Source organism: Lepidochelys kempii, chromosome 9, assembly GCF_965140265.1.
Source record: "Lepidochelys kempii isolate rLepKem1 chromosome 9, rLepKem1.hap2, whole genome shotgun sequence".
Taxonomy (NCBI): domain Eukaryota; kingdom Metazoa; phylum Chordata; order Testudines; family Cheloniidae; genus Lepidochelys; species Lepidochelys kempii.
In genome coordinates this window covers 48,307,427-48,323,713 of record NC_133264.1, presented here as the reverse complement: position 1 = coordinate 48,323,713, position 16,287 = coordinate 48,307,427, and the positions used below count along the sequence as shown (strand labels likewise).

The window sequence follows — 16,287 nt, the reverse complement described above, 5'->3', positions numbered from 1 at the left end:
ACTGCATCCACTCTGGATTGCTCCTGTATAACCACAACTAAAAAAGTATCCCTCAATTGATAGAATTACACCAATACAAAAATTGTATGTAGACCAGGCCTAACACGAAAAAACAGTAAAATCTTACTTTTGTCACTAAATTAAGTAAATATGACCCAGATTACACAAAAAGAACAGATCTGCTGAGAAAGAAGGTGCCCGTTTTACATAGTCCTTTTTCAAGGCATAACTGCCTTTACCACACAAAATCATAACTGTTCCATCAAAAAAGGCATTAACTCTTCCTTTTTATCATTCACAGCATTTCTTAATATCAAAGTATAACACTACAAAGTGCAGGAATGAAAATATTTCATGTCTTCTATATTGTGGCTTTGTACTGGATTGCCAGTACAGATTGCACAGATATATATATAATAATTAACATTTTTTTCATAGATTCAACATACGAAGGCCAGAAGGGAACATTATCATAATTTAGTCTGACCGCCTGCATAGCACAGACCAGATAATTTCAACAAGTGATTTCATTTATAATTCTTAGCATTTCTATACTACCTTCCATGTGAAGATCTCAATGTAATTTGTACAAATGAATAGTTAAGCCTCACACTTTAGGGTTGCCAATTTTGGTTGGACGTATTCCCGGAGGTTTCATCACATGACATAATCTTTAATTAAAGATTAATATTTAATTCCTGGAGGCTCCAGGACAATCCTGGAGGGTTGGCAGCCCTACTTCCCTGAGAGGAGAGAAATCATTATACACCACCTTATACATGGAAAAACTGAGGTACACAGGAGTTAAGGGCTAAATTTTCAAAAAAATGCGCACACAGATCCCCATAGGCACGTTTTATTCCACAGTGCAAGCAAGGGATAAGTGCAAAAGGGATAGTTGGGCACATACAGCCCCTGTACAAAAGGATGAGTATACACAAAAGGACAGGATTGTGGGCATGGCTTCAAGGATAGGCAACACAGTATTTTCGAACTCAAGCCAATTTAGACACACAAATTAGACGATTAAGCACATGAATCCGCAAAGGCATAGGCTGTGCTAGTTTTCAATCAGCACTGCCTTTGCTGACCTCATATCCTATACTAAAGAAGCAGCAGCTGAGGCACAAGACCCAGACAGTCAGTCACATGAACAGAAATATATGGCTGGAGTCAACCTAGATGAGGCAGAAGAAGAGAAGGACAATGAGGATAAAGATGAGCACAGAGCCCTGTCCACTCTGAGGAAGAATTGGAACCCAAGGAGGAATTCTGAAATGAACTGTTAATTTACGCAGAAATGAGGTAAGTATTTGTGATGGAGTGTTCACCCCACACAAGATTGGAAGGGGTTATTGGGCCTATCTAACTGTCCAGGCTGCACCTGAAGGAGGAGCCAGGGGACAGGGAATTGATGAAATAGGGAGGCTTATCTAGACAGGAACAGTATAAAGCCCTGAAAGCAGAAGGGGGCTGTAGGAAGTAGGCTGCAGTAACTCCCTTGGAGAAGGGAACTGGGAGGCTGGCAAACCAGGGGGGAACCAGGAAGGTAGAAAAGGCTCAGGGGGAAAGCAGAAAGGTAGGACAATGCAGGCCTTAGCTGCTGACTGGAGGGCCCCTGAGCTGGAAGCCAGGGTAGAAGGCGGGCCCTGGTTCCCTTAACAGCCCCTGAGCACATGGCATAGACCAGGCAAAGGAAAGTGGACTGGCCGGGAAAATTTGTTTTGGAAATACTTTGTGGGGCACGCAAGGGGGAACTACATAGTGACCTGGAAGGAACGCTGAGTCATGAAGAGGAGGCTGTGGTTCCCAGAGGGAGATGGGCCTGGGAGTGAGAAAGGACAATAGGTAGGGACACCACCAGAGGAAGGCGACACCTGACAGAGCTAATCCCCAGGAGGAGGCACCATCAACGGTAAGTGGACCCCATGACAGTATCAAAGAAAAGTTAAGGATACAAGATTGAAGTTTATAAATAATATGGGGGAGGCAGTAACATAGGGTAGGAATAAATGGTCAATTCTCAGAATGGAGAGAGGTAAATAGTGGTGTCCCCTACGGGTCTGTGCTGGGACCAGTACAGATCAACATATTCATAAATTATCTGGAAAAAGGGGAGAACACTGAAGTGGCAAAATTTGCAGATGATACAAGACTACTCATGATAGTTAAGTCCAAAGCAGATTGCAAAGAGTTACAAAGGAATCTCACAAAACTGGGTGACTGAGCAACAAAATGGCAGATGAAATTCAATGTTGATAAATGCAAAGCAATGCATATTGGAAAACATAATCCCAACTCAACATACAAAATGATGGGGTCTAAATTAGCTCTTACCCCTCAAGAAAAAGATCTTACAGTCATTGTGGATAGTTCTTTGAAAACATCCACTCAATGTGCAGCAGCAGTCAAAAAAGCTAACAGAACACTGAGAATCATTAAGAAAGGGATAGATAAGAAGACAGAAAACATAATATTTCCTCTATATAAATCCATGGTATGCCCACATCTTGAATACTGTGTGCAGATGTGGTTGCCCCATCTCAAAAAAGATATGTTGGAATTGGAAAAGGTTCAGGAAAGGGCAACAAAAATTATTAGGGGTATGGAATGGCTTCCATATGAGAAGAGATTAATAAAACTGGGACTTTTCAGCGTGAAAAAGAGACAACTAAGGGGGATATGACAGAGGTCTATAAAATCATGACTGGTTTGGAAAAAGTAAATAAGGAAGTGTCATTTACTCCTTCTCATAACATAAGAACTAGGGGGCACCAAATGAAATTAACAGGGCAGCAGGTTTAAAACAAAAGAAAAAAAAGTATTTTTTCGCACAACGCACAGTCAACCTGTGGAACTCCTTGCCAGAGGATGTTGTGAAGACCATGACTATAACAGGGTTCAAAAAAGAACTAGATAAGTTCATGGAGGATAGGTCCATCAATAGCTACTAACCAGGATGGGCAGAGATGGTGTCCCTAGCCTCTGTTTGCCTGAAGCTGGGAATGGGCACCAGGGGATGGATCACTTGATGATTACCTGTTCTGTTCATTCCCTCTGGGGCACCTGGCATTGGCCACTGTTGGAAGACAGGATACAGAGCTAGATAGTATGGCTGTTCTTGTGAGTACAGAAAAAGAGCACAAAGCAATACACAGACATTCTGTTCAAATGGGAAAATGAGCTACAATGTACAAGATTCAATGGGGTAGGTCACGGGACAGAATGGAGGGTTCACTCCTCCTTTTTTTCTGAGTGTTTTCCACAGTGGCTCTGAGATTAGCTGAGAATGGACCCACAATAGCTGGCCACTGTGCTGAGCAGCAGTAGCAAGTGGAAGCACAGCAGGGCACTGGCCCCTTTCACAACTAGTGCTGTTGATGCTGAGTCACAGAGGTGGGATAGCCTGAGGTGGGATGCCCCCGTGAGCCCACATGTTGGTCTCTGCCATCTCAACATGGTTAAGGGCTGATGAGAGACTATGTTCTGAGCCAACCGTTGATGAAATTTGAGATTTGTATATTATTTTCCATTGTCAGGGCTTCCGCACCATCAGCCATGACACTGGCATGAGTAAAAGAAAGCATCTCCCTTGTGCCTGCCATCTCTCTTGGCCCAGTTCTGGATGTTCCTCTCTCATATCCAGGAGGAAATACAGAATCTACTTATAAATTACCAGATCAGTCTCCACCCCCAGGTAATTCCCCCAGACGGAGTGTTGGCCAGGTAAGAATCTCCATCCATCAGACGCCTCAGCTAGCTAAAGGATCTAGTAAGATAGCAAGTTGTGGACTGGCAGAAACTGCCAACACATGAAAACCAAAGGAGCAATAAAGATCACTTGGTCAATAAGAAATGAACTGGCAAACACAGACACTGGGACACCAACAGGACATCAGAAAAGCCTCTAATCTTTTTGTTTTGGTCACAAAACCAGTCAGTGATGCATTAAAAAATACCTAGCTGCTCACTGCTAATGTGTCCAGACCAGCAATCTCCTGCATGACTTTGTTATGATGGTCTAGACCACCTACTGAGTTATCTGCTGTTCTTCCTCAACTTAGCTAGATAGCCCTTCACCATTCACAACTCTTTATGGTCATATGGAATGTACATGCAAGTCCCTCTGTCATCCCTGATCTCCTCATAATCCTCCAGGGCCTATCCATAGCACTGACGCGGTCAATTATTTTTTTCTGATCAGTGTTCATCTTACAGAGCAAATCTCTAGAAGCCTTGGTTCCTGCACCAACATTTCTTACTGAGGAACTGAACCTTCTCCTTGCTATTTTTTGGGACCATCACCAAAACAGATAAGGCAACGCTATCAGGCTTGTTGGTAGCATGTCCAACTCTGTAGCAGGTGATTTTCTATGTGCAGGTGAATCTGCATCTTAATGATCTATCAGCACATGCTACACTGGCAGGTATGGGCACAGCAACATATCCCTAAGTAGCCTGCCAAACTGGCACCCATGTTTTGAATATCTGTCAATCATTTGGGCATGCTGGTGTGCCCTACTACCTCTGGCTCCTCTCAGGAATCTTTAAAGCACAATGTCCTTGTGAACAGACATTCATATGGTCACTGGCTGACCCTTTAGCCACCTCATGCCTGTTCACTAAATACCTCCTTTGAAAATTCTGGCTAGCGGATCACAAGGGAGCAAGTAGAGGGACAAGAGAGAGAAGCCAACAAGCCTGGCAGGGACAAAACACAGCAGTAAGGGTTAACAGGAGCTCACGACCATCTCATTGGTGCAGATGCATCAAGAGAGAAGGGGGCTATTTAGCAGAGATATTTTCAGAGCCTTGTGTATTCTAAGTTTTCAAGTCCATGGAATTTGATAGAGAATCTACCCAATGTTGCACAAATGTAATCCAGAATCTATATATTCATACATTTAAAAACCTGGTTGCCTAAAGTTAGACCCAAATTAAAGTGGCCCAGTTTTCAGAGGTGCTGAGCACCTCTGAAGTCAATTTAGGCTGAAGACGCTGGGTGTCTTTTGATATCAGGACACTTTTATTTAGGTTCCTAAATATAGACTGAAGTGCTTAATTTTAGGCACCGAGGCTTAAAAATTTTGGCTTAGGTTTCCAGTCCTTTTGGTTGCAAAGAAAACCTTACAAATATGGATCAAGTGCAAACCAGTGCAGTGTTGTCTTCCTTACTCAGCAGACAGCCCAAAAAGCTTTAAAAGGTCTGACATGCCAATTCATAGAATCACAGAAATGTAGGGCTGGAATTAATTCCAAACCCCTGTGCTGTGGCAGCACCAAATAAACCTAGACCAGCGGTTCTCAAACTGTGGATCGGGACCCCAAAGTGGATCGCAACCCCATTTTAATGGGGTCACTACAGCCACTATTAGACTTCGCTGGGACCCAGATCTGAAGCTGAAGCCTAAGCTCCACCCCCATCCAGGGCAGTGGGGCTTGGGCTGTGGCCCTCCCCCATGGTCATGTAGTAAATTTGTTGTTGGAAGGGGGTCACGGTGCAATGAAGGTTAAGAACTCCTGACCTAGACCATCCCTGAGAGGTATTTGTCCAACCTGTTTTTTTTTAAAATGTCCTGCCTTGGGAGCCTATTCCAGTGCTTAACTATCCTTAGAGTTAGAAAGATTTTTCTTAATATCTAACATAAATCACCCTTGCTGCAGAGCCAACCTATTAGTTTTTGCCCTACTTTCAGTGACCTGGAGAATAACTGATCACCGTTCTCTTTCTAACAGAACTTAATACATTTGAAGACAGGCTCCTCCCTCCCCTCGTCTTCTTTTCTCAGGATTAAACAAACAGTTTTTTTAATCTTTCCTCATAGGTCAGGTTTTCTAAATCTTTTGTTTTTGTTGCTGTCTTCTGGATTCTCTCCATTCCATCCACATCTATCCTTACTGGGCACAGTACTCTAGCTGAGGCCTCACCAGTACCAAGTAGAGCAGGACAATTACTCCTATATCTTACATGCAACATTCCAGTTCTGCAGTTACATCACAATGTTCACTCATATTCAATTCATGATCCAATGGAACCCAGATCTTTTTCAGCAGTACTGCTACCTAAAGAGTTATTTCCAATTTTGTACTTGTGCATTTAATTTTTTTCTTCTTAAATGTAGCATTTTGCTTTTGTCTCTACTGTATTTAATCTTGCTAAATTAAGACCAATTCTTCAATTTGTCAAGGTTAGTTTGAATACTCATCCTGTACTCCGAAGTCCTTGCAATCCCTCCCAGATTGGTGCCATCTGCAAATTTTATAAGCATACTCTCCACTCCATTATCCAAGCATTAATGAAAATATTGAATAGTACTGGACCAAGGACTGACCCCTGTGAGACTCCACTAGATATGCCCACCCAGTCTGACAGTGAACCATTGATACTTACTCTTTGAGCACAGTATTTCAATCAATTTTGCACCCACCTAATAGCAATTTCATCTAGACCTAGTTTGCTTATGAGGATGTCGTCATGTGGGATTGTGCCCAAAGCATTACTAAAATCAAGATAAAAGAAAAGGAGAACTTGTGGCACCTTAGAGACTAACAAATTTATCTGAGCTCAAATAAATTTGTTAGTCTCTAAGGTGCCACAAGTACTCCTTTTCTTTTTGCGGATACAGACTAACATGGCTGCTACTCTGAAATAAAATCAAGATATATCACATCTATTTCCCCCCCGCCCAGTAACCCCGTCAAAGAAGGAAATTAGGTTAGTTTGACACGATTTGTTCCTGACAAATCCATGCTGGCTATTCCTTATAACCCTATTATTCTCTAGGTGCTTACAAACTGATTAATAGTTTGTTCCAGTATCTTTCCAGATATCAAAGTTAGGCTGACTGATCTCTTATTCCTTTGTTCTCCTTTTTAAAGAAAGGTACTATGCTTACCCATCTCCATTCTTCTGAGACCTCACCCATCCTCCAGGAGTTCTCAAAGATAATTACTAATAGTTCCAAGATTGCTTTAGCTAGTTTCTTAAGTACCCTAGGATGAATGTCATCAGGCCCCACCAACTTGAATACATCTAACTTATCTAAATATTCTTTACCCTGTTCTTTCCCTATTTTCCCCCTTGTTGTTAATATTAATTGTGTTGAGTATCTAGTCACCGTTAGCCTCTTTAGTGAAGACTGAAACAAAATAGGCATTAAACACTTTGACTTTCTTGATGACATCAATAATTAGCTTTCCTTCCCTGCTAAGTAGAGGACCTATACTTTCCTTCGTCTTTCTTTTGCTCCTAATGCATTTAAAGAGCCTCTTCTTATTGCCTTTTGTGTTCCTGGCTCATTCCCCTCAGAGACCAAGTACAGACTCTTGAGACCTGAGTGGCTGAACTGGAGAGGTATATATAGAGGAGACTTTCAGGGCTACAGCAGAGCAATCTCACCCTCACTTTAACTGCCTCTGTGCTGTTGAGGAGGATGAAAGTCTCAAGGAAAAAGAACATCAAGCTGGAGCAGAGGGAAAAGATCCTATAGTTGGGACCCTCAGTCCAGATGATGTCACAGTAACCTCTTGTGTAGGTGGGGATCCCAGTTATTAGGAAGAGATAGGTAATAGTAATGGTAATAGTAACTATTAGAAATACAGATAGTAGGGTTTGTGGTCCATACAAACCCTGTACAGATCCCTATTCTCTTCACCAACGAACACTAGTACCTCATAGGCCTGCCAAGTGTCATGCATCTCACGTGGCCATCATCTTTTTGACAGGTTTGTCATGCATTCCTGTAGAAGTGGTAAAATGTTACCTGTTTCTTGTATACCTATTATGGAGGCAGGAGTTGCAGTTCCATAGTTAAGGCTAAGTTGAGTTTCCCCATAAACTTGAGTCCAGAATAAATTTTCTCTGAATTTACAAGTAAATCCATTAATGAATTTATGAATTACATTTCATTTTAAAATGGTTCCTTTGAGAAATTTAACATCTGTGTCAGTCTTTTCTTTGCCCAGAATGATCTAAACAACAGGCTGATGAACTGGGAAATATCTGTATTATTTCTAAGAAGTACAGTGTGCCCTTCTATGTAATTGTTTAACATGGATTGTTTGATATGGAATTAGATTAAAAGGGGTTGTTAAAACAGTGGTTCTCAACCAGGGGTACACATATCCCTGGGGGTATGCAGAGGTCTTCTAGGGAGTACATTAACTCATCTAGAGATTTGCCTAGTCTTACAACAGGCTGCATTAAAAAGAACTAGAGAAGTCAGTACAAACTAAAATTTCATACAGACTTTATACTGCTCTATATACTGTACACTGAAATGTAAGTATAATATTTATATTCCAATTGATTTATTTTATAATTATATAGTAAAAATGAGAAAGTAAGCAATTTTTCAGTAACAGTGTGCTGTGACACTTTTGTATTTTTATATCTGATTTTGTAAGCCAGTAGTTTTTAAGTGAGGTGAAACTTGAGCGTATGCAAGACAAATCAGATTCCTGAAAGGGGTACAGTAGTCTGGAACAGTTGAGAGCTACTGTATTAAAGGAACTAAGAAGGAAACGTAAAATTATGATACAGATAAGAGTCCTTGGAATCTGTTTACAGGGAAATACACCCTACTTGGCTCCAGTCAGATTAAGAACAGCTTACGCTTCCCAAGGCTAAAGCCTAGGACCAAAAAGGAGGATACTAAATATTAGAGGACCCTGGATTTAGAAAAGGATAGAGGGGTTAAATGAATAGGCCAGGACATCGGTGAGAACTGACAAGCTGGCAAGAAGATAAAGAGAGAGAGAGAAGCAGAAACAGCTTCTTTTTGGGCAACAAATCGGAAGTACAGTCCCATACTGATGTGTCAGTAGAAGAGATTTTAGAACAAATTGATAAATTAAACAGTAATAAGTCACCAGGACCAGATGGTATTCACCCACAAGTTCTGAAGGAACTCAAATATAAAAATTGCAGAGCTATTAACTGTAGTATGCAACCTATCACTGAAACAAGCCTCCATACCAGATACCTGGAAGGGAACTAATGTAACACTAATTTTGTTAAAAGGGCTCCAAAGGGGATACTGGCAATTATAGGCTGATGAACGAAATTTCAGTACCAAGCAAAATGGTAGAAACTATAGTAAACAGAATTATCAGACACACAGACAAACACGATTTGTTGGGGAAGAGTCAACACCACTTTTGTATAGGGAAAAGATGCATCACCAATCTAATAGAGTTCATTGAGGGTGTCAACAAAAATGTGGATAAGGGTGATCCAGTGGATACAGTGTACTTGGATTTTCAGAAAGCCTTTGACAGAGCTATAGGCACTTAAGAAAACTAGGTAGTCAAGGTATAAGAGGGAAGTTCCTCTCGTGGATCAGTAACTGGCTAAAAGATAGGAAAAATAGGGTAGAAATAAATGGTCAGTTTTCTCAATGGAGAAATATAAATAGCCAGGTTTCCCAACGATCTGTAATGGGACCTTTGCTGTTCAACATATTCATAAAAGGATCTGGAAAAAGGAAGTGAACAGTGCAAAGACAAGTTTGCAGATGATCCATAATTATTTAAGATAGTAAAGTCCAAAGCTGACTGTGAAGAGTTACAGAGGGATCTCACAAAACTGGGTGACTGGGCAATAAAATGGCACATGAAATTCTTCTTTGCACTTATAAATGTTATGCACACTGGAAAAAATAATCCCAACTACATATACTTACACAATGGGGGACTGTATCATGGAACACAGCGACTCTGAAAAAGATATAGGGGTTGTAGTGGATAATCACCTGAATAAAAGCTCCCAGTGAGACTCTGTGGCCAAAAAAGCTAATGTAATCCTTGGATGGATAAACAGGGGAATCTCAAGCAGTAGTAGTCACATTATTTTGTCTCTATTTTCGCACTGGTGTGATCAGTGCTGGAATACGATGTCCAGTTCTGGTGTCCACAATTCAAGAGAAGAGCCACAAGAATGATTAAAGGATTTGAAAAAATTCTTTATAGTGATAGACGCAAAGAGCTCAATCTATTTAATTTAACAAAGAGAAGTTTAAGGGGTGACTTGATTACAGGGGAGAACAGATATTTAATAATGGGCTCTTCAGTCTACCAGAGGAAGGTATAACATCATCCAATGGCTGGAAGTTGAAGTTAGACAAAATTAGACAGGAAATAAGGAGTAAATTTTTAATAGTGAGAGTAATTAACTACTGAATTTTGCAAGGTTAGTGGTGATTCTCCATCACAGACAATTTTTAAATCAAGATTGGATGTTTTTCTGAGATATGCTGTAGGAATTATTTTGGAGAATTTCTATAGCCCATGTTATACAGGAGCTCAGACTAGATGATCACAATAGAACCTTATGATCTTCAAATCTATGAAAAGGGGTAAAAACATCACAGGGAAGCTATATATATCCCAAACCCAAGCATTATAAATTAATAAAATTCAGCTTAAAGATTACACTTCAAAAAATCCAAAATATATGCACAGTTAAGGCACCCAATCAACCTTAACTCTGCACTGTAGTGATATCATGAGGGGGAAATTATTTTAAAACTATTTTTTTAAATCAATTTTATCTAATCTAAGACAACAAACACTAAAATGCCTTTATCATAATCATGTAATTTTTGCATGGCATCACTACAGGGTACAGTTAAAGTTGTTTGGGTGACTTATCTGTGCACTTCTGTACTTATCATATTTTGATTTCTTTTAAGTGCAAACTTAACTCTGAATTTCCTGGGATCTAATACTCCATTTTTGGATAATTACATCATCCCTGTAATGTTTTTTTTCTCACCTAGTACCAGACTGGCATTTACCAAGTGACTTTAATATCCCCTTAGTTTGGTGTTCTTTCAAAGTGCAAAAAGAAGTAATGTCACTCTCTGAGCTACAGTTGTGCTGGGGGAAGGGAGAAGCAGACAATACAGTTGGATGGAGCACAGAATCCGCTTCAAAATCTCATTTTTCTATGTTTAGCGAAAATCTGCATGCTATGCACAATTCTGGACTAATTTTCTGCCTTCCTCATCAAGTACATTAATCTTAGAAAATAGCCATCATTCTATATGTGCAGAAGCGCTATTGCTTACAATCTTAGCTGTGTGTGTAAACCCAACACTTGATGATGTAGCCCTAAGTAATATGCTCGAGACCACAGAGAAATTCTTTGACAGAACTCCTCTCTTGCTTCCTAATATTGTGCTTGAACCACAAAACCAAACTCTCTCCCCAAGTACAGAACAAGAAAACATGAATAATTTAAATTTCAAAAATCTGTTTGGTGTACTTGATTGATTTGCTCCCCTTTGTAGACAAGAGGCTGACTATACACTAATTTGAAAATTTGCACTATGAACAAAAAACACACTCATATTTTCAAAATTATAAATACTATAAAAGGCTACATTTTTTTCAGGAAATAACTTGTGAATTAGATATTCTTTTACAGGTTTTCAGAACAGTGAATGATATAACTAGGAAAATAGCTTTGGTTCTTTGACTTACCTCTTTCCTTTTTTGAAGCAGCAGCTCCAATCTTTCATTAGCTCTCTTACCAATCATTTTGTTTCTCTCAGCTTCATACTGCCTCTGTGTATTATCCTGGTGAATACTCAGGTTTAAGGCAACATTCACAAGAGCAGTCATAAGCTTCATAGCTGTAAAGAGTGGAAGATAAAGGAACGTTACTCACCTGTAACTGAAGCTCAAGCATATTGCCTCTGCAGATTCACACTCACGGGACGTGAGCAACCCTTGACACATGGATACAGAACCATCTGGAAAACAGTTCCCATCAAGGTCACACCCATCCCCCTCACTGATCCAAACATTAGAACTGAGAGTATATAAAAAACAACCCTCATTGTTCCTTCCCAAATATTCAGAGTAACATTAAAATTCCCGGCTGGGGAAGGAGAGCAAGTGAGTAAGTGAGTGTGGCTCTACAGAATCAATATACTTGGAGAAGTCCAGTTACTGGAAATAACTTTCCTTTCTCCATTGAAAACTGTCTGTGTTGATCCTGACACACTAGGGAAAATGAATATGAATAACAACTCTGTTCAAGAGAGCTGAAGTAAAGCCCTGCACAGGACTATTTTTTTAATCCCGCTCCCGTCCCACCCCAAAATACCCACTCCCGCATTTTTTCTTGCATTTTTATCCTGTTACCACCCACAAAAACCTTAAGATCTTGCAAATCCTGGAAAAGAGATTCCCCCATGATACTAAAAAAAACCCAACATCATCGGTTAATATATATATATAAAAAAAATAGAAATCGACATATTTACCACTAAAAGAATAAAACAACTCATGCTTAAACCATGTAAAAAAAATACTTTAACTCCTGTTATAATAGACATGAAATCTCTTTCTAGCCCTCACTTAAATGTAAGTATTAAAACCTTTATTTAAAAAAAAAATTTTTTTTTTGCTTTACATTGCTGAAATTCTATTTGACAAACTGACGAGAGACTTAGCGTTTTCCTGCAAATGACCACAGTCTGTTTTTTTGCCCACCCAGTCCCGCACGCATCAAAGTACTGCTGCCTGGAGGACCAACCTCCCTCTGTCTATCAGTGCCTGGAATTGCTCCTGGTGTTCCAGAGGGATCTTGTCCTTGAACTCTGCTAGCCTATTGTAGTTATTAGTCATACTTGGCTAGAAGAACCTGGAAATTGGCAATGTGAAATCGTAGGCCCACAGAAGAACAGACTTTCTTGCCCAGCAGATCCAGCCTCTTAGTTGTTTCGTCTGAAGGAGTGGACTTCTGTATCCACTTGGACAACAAGGGAGCTGGGGAATGGGTGGGGAACAAGAAATCTGCCCCCTTAGCTGGCACAAAGTATCTCCTCTTCACCCACATAAGTGTGGGGGCACATGTGGCTGGTGTGTGCCACACGGCCCACACCAGTTCCAGGATGGCCACCGTGGGGTTGGAGGATGTCCAGGAGTCAATGTTGTGGGTCCTGAATGTCCTCCAATGGGGTTCCCAGGTCTGCCGCTACTCTCTGCAACAAGTCCTGTATTGTCAGTGATGATCCGGCAGAGAGAGCAGGAAAGGGATGATCACCTCATCTGGTGACGAGGATACACCAGGCGGGACCGGTGGAGCTAGCAGCCTGAGATAGTACATGGTGTCTGTGGCAGGGATCCCAGGGTCCCCAGTACAGCCAAAAAGAGGGGTCCATGGGACACAGTACCAGGCCCCTTTTGTAGGGTCATATGCCAGAGGGGAGGAAAGTCTGGGTCATATATCCAAGACTCTGGTGCAACATCAAGGAAAATGACTGGTCCAGCTCTGAGAATTCCTCAGATTCAAAAGACTGTTCATACCAGAGTGCTGTGATGAGTCAGAGACGGGCTTCTCTGTCAGCAGCAGAAGGGGCTCATCCTTAGGAGTAGGAATGTTGCAGGTGAACAGAAAGCTGGAGAGATTGCAGGGATGGGAGGATTAACTCCTCCGCTGTCAAGAATGTCTCTGAGTGGCCAGGGGTCCATGGAGCCCCAGTGGAGATGCTGAAGGGGCCTGGCGGGTGTCTGGTGGGCCAGCCTGTATGGCAGGCATGTGGGCACCAGCATAGTGGATGGTGCATGTACCAGTGAGTGTTCTGGTTGTTTGTGTGGTGTGATCCCCATCGGATCCCATTTGCGCCTGGCCTTACCTTCCATCTGGGGAATCCACTCCAGCCGGTTCTGTGAGCAACGTCTCACCCAACGTGGATCAGCTCAGGGAGGAAACACTGTGCTTGGGAGCAGTCCACTGCGGGGACCTGCTCTTATGCCCATGAGACTGTCTTCTGCTCTCATGTCGGGACTTGTTCTTAGTCTTCAGTACCGCTGGTTCCAAGGCATGTGCGGTGCTCAGAGGGGTGCTCACTGCCAGTGGTGGCTGCTGTACAGGGGGGTTTCCTGGGCCTAGATCCTAGTGCACCCAGGGCCTCATTGCTTCCTCCATTAGATATTTGCAAAGGCAGAGCTCACGGGCTTCCCTCATCCTGGGCAGGAAGGACTTACAGATGGTGCAAAGTGCCACCATGTGTGCCTTGCCCCGGCAGTAGAGGAACCGCTGGTGTTCTTCACTCACAGAGAAGGAGCACGGGCAAGAAACACAGCTTTTAAAGCATGGAATCCTGGCCATAGTCCCGGGGGAAGGAAGGGAGAGAGGAAGGGAAGCAGTGAGAAGGAACTGAGGGGTGGTCGGTCCACCCTGGCCTTTATCACCTCGGACGAAACCATGAGGTGGAGCAAGGGCACATGCTTGGACCAAGAGATGCTACTACTTTCAAAACCTCCAGCTCTGGACGCATGGTGCATGCATATAACCCTCAGTGGATTCCACAAGTAACAGCAAAAAAAAAAATTTACGTACATCAGAAGCAGGAAGCCTGCTAAACAACCAATGGGGACACTGGACAATCAAGATACTAAAGAAGCACTCAAGGATGATAAGGCCATTGAGGAGAAACTAAATGAATTCTGAGGAACTTTCCCAGATTGAGGTGTCATTATAGGTGGTTTTGGAGCAAAATTGATAAACTTAACATTAATAAGTCACCAGGACCAGATGGTATTCACCGAAGAGTTCTGAAGGTACTCAAATGTGAAACTGAAGAACTAATCAGTGTGATGTGTAACCTATCATTTAAATCAGCTTCTGTACCAGATGACTGGAGGATAGCTAATGTGACACCAATTTTTTAAAAAGGCGCCAGAGGCGATCCCAGCAATTACAGGCCAGTAAGCCTACCTTTAGTACTGGGCAAACTGGTTGAAACTATAGTAAAGAACAGAATCATCAGACACATAGATGAACATGATTTATTGAGGAAGAGTCAACATGTTTTTTTGTAAAGGGAAATCATGCCTCACTAATCTACTAGAGTCTTTTGAGGGGGTCAACAACCATGTGGACAAGAGTGATCCAGTGGATATAGTGTACTTAGATTTTCAGAAAGCCTTTGACAAGGTCCCTCACCAAAGGCTCTTAAGCAAAGTAAGCAGTCATAGGATAAGAGGGAAGGTCCTCTCATGGACCAGTAACTGGTTAAAAGATAGGAAACAGAGTAGGAATAAATGGTCAGTTTTCAGGATGGAGAGAAGTAAATAGTGGTGTCCCCTAGGGGTCTGTACTGGGACCAGTACAGATCAACATATTCATAAATTATCTGGAAAAAGGGGAGAACACTGAAGTGGCAAATTTGAAGATGATACAAAACTACACGTTAGTTAAGTCCAAAGCAGACTGCAAAGAGTTACAAAGGAATCTCACAAAACTGGGTGACTGAGCAACAAAATGGCAGATGAATTCAATGTTGATAAATGCAAAGTAATGCATATTGGAAAACATAATCCCAACTAAACATATAAAATGATGGGGTCTAAATTAGCTCTTACCCCTCAAGAAAAAGATCTTACAGTCATTGTGGATAGTTCTTTGAAAACATCCACTCAATGTGCAGCAGCAGTCAAAAAAGCTAACAGAACACTGGGAATCATTAAGAAAGGGATAGATAAGACGACAGAAAACATAATATTTCCTCTATATAAATCCATGGTATGCCTACATCTTGAATACTGCGTGCAGATGTGGTTGCCCCATCTCAAAAAAGATATATTGGAAAAGGTTCAGAAAAGGGCAACAAAAATTATTAGGGGTATGGAACGGCTTCCATATGAGGAGCGATTAATAAGACTGGGACTTTTCAGCATGGAAAAGAGATGACTAAAGGGGGATATGATACAGGTCTATAAAATCATGACTGGTTTCGAGAAAGTAAATAAGGAAGTGTTATTTACTCCTTCTCACAACATAAGAACTACGGCACCAAATGAAATTAACAGGCAGCAGTTTTAAAGAAAGTATTTTTTCGCACAACACACAGTCAACCTGTGGAACGCCTTGCCAGAGGATGTTGTGAAGGCCAAGACTATAACAGAGTTCAAAAAAGAACTAGGTAAGTTCATGGAGGATAGGTCCAGGATGGGCAGGGATGGTGTCCCTAGCCTCTGTTTGCCAGAAGCTGGGAATGGGCGACAGGGGATGGATCACTTGATTACCTGTTCTGTTCATTCCCTCTGAGGCATCTGGCATTGGCCACTGTTGGAAGACAGGATACTGGGCTAGATGGATCTTTGGTCTGACCCACTATGGCAGTTCTTATGTTCTTAATACAATATGGACCATCACTCGAAGAAGAACTGAATGTTGGTCAATGGTGGGTGTGAAATGACTTCATCTCAATTCAGTCCTTTGTGGACAAGAGTCTATGTCAGAAAGCTGCCTTCACTGTAAGTGGCAACCTT

General features: G+C 41.6%; 1 protein-coding gene across 9 annotated transcripts in view; it reads right to left on the bottom strand.

Moving 5' to 3' along the window:
- Nucleotides 1–16,287, bottom strand: part of STAG1 (STAG1 cohesin complex component) — a 380,157-nt gene that overhangs the window by 208,191 nt on the left and 155,679 nt on the right. For all 9 annotated transcript variants that reach the window (XM_073360216.1, XM_073360223.1, XM_073360219.1 and 6 more), the window contains one exon: nt 11,485–11,636. In XM_073360216.1, coding sequence (XP_073216317.1) covers nt 11,485–11,636 — 152 coding nt within the window. The remainder of the gene's footprint in view (nt 1–11,484; nt 11,637–16,287) is intronic.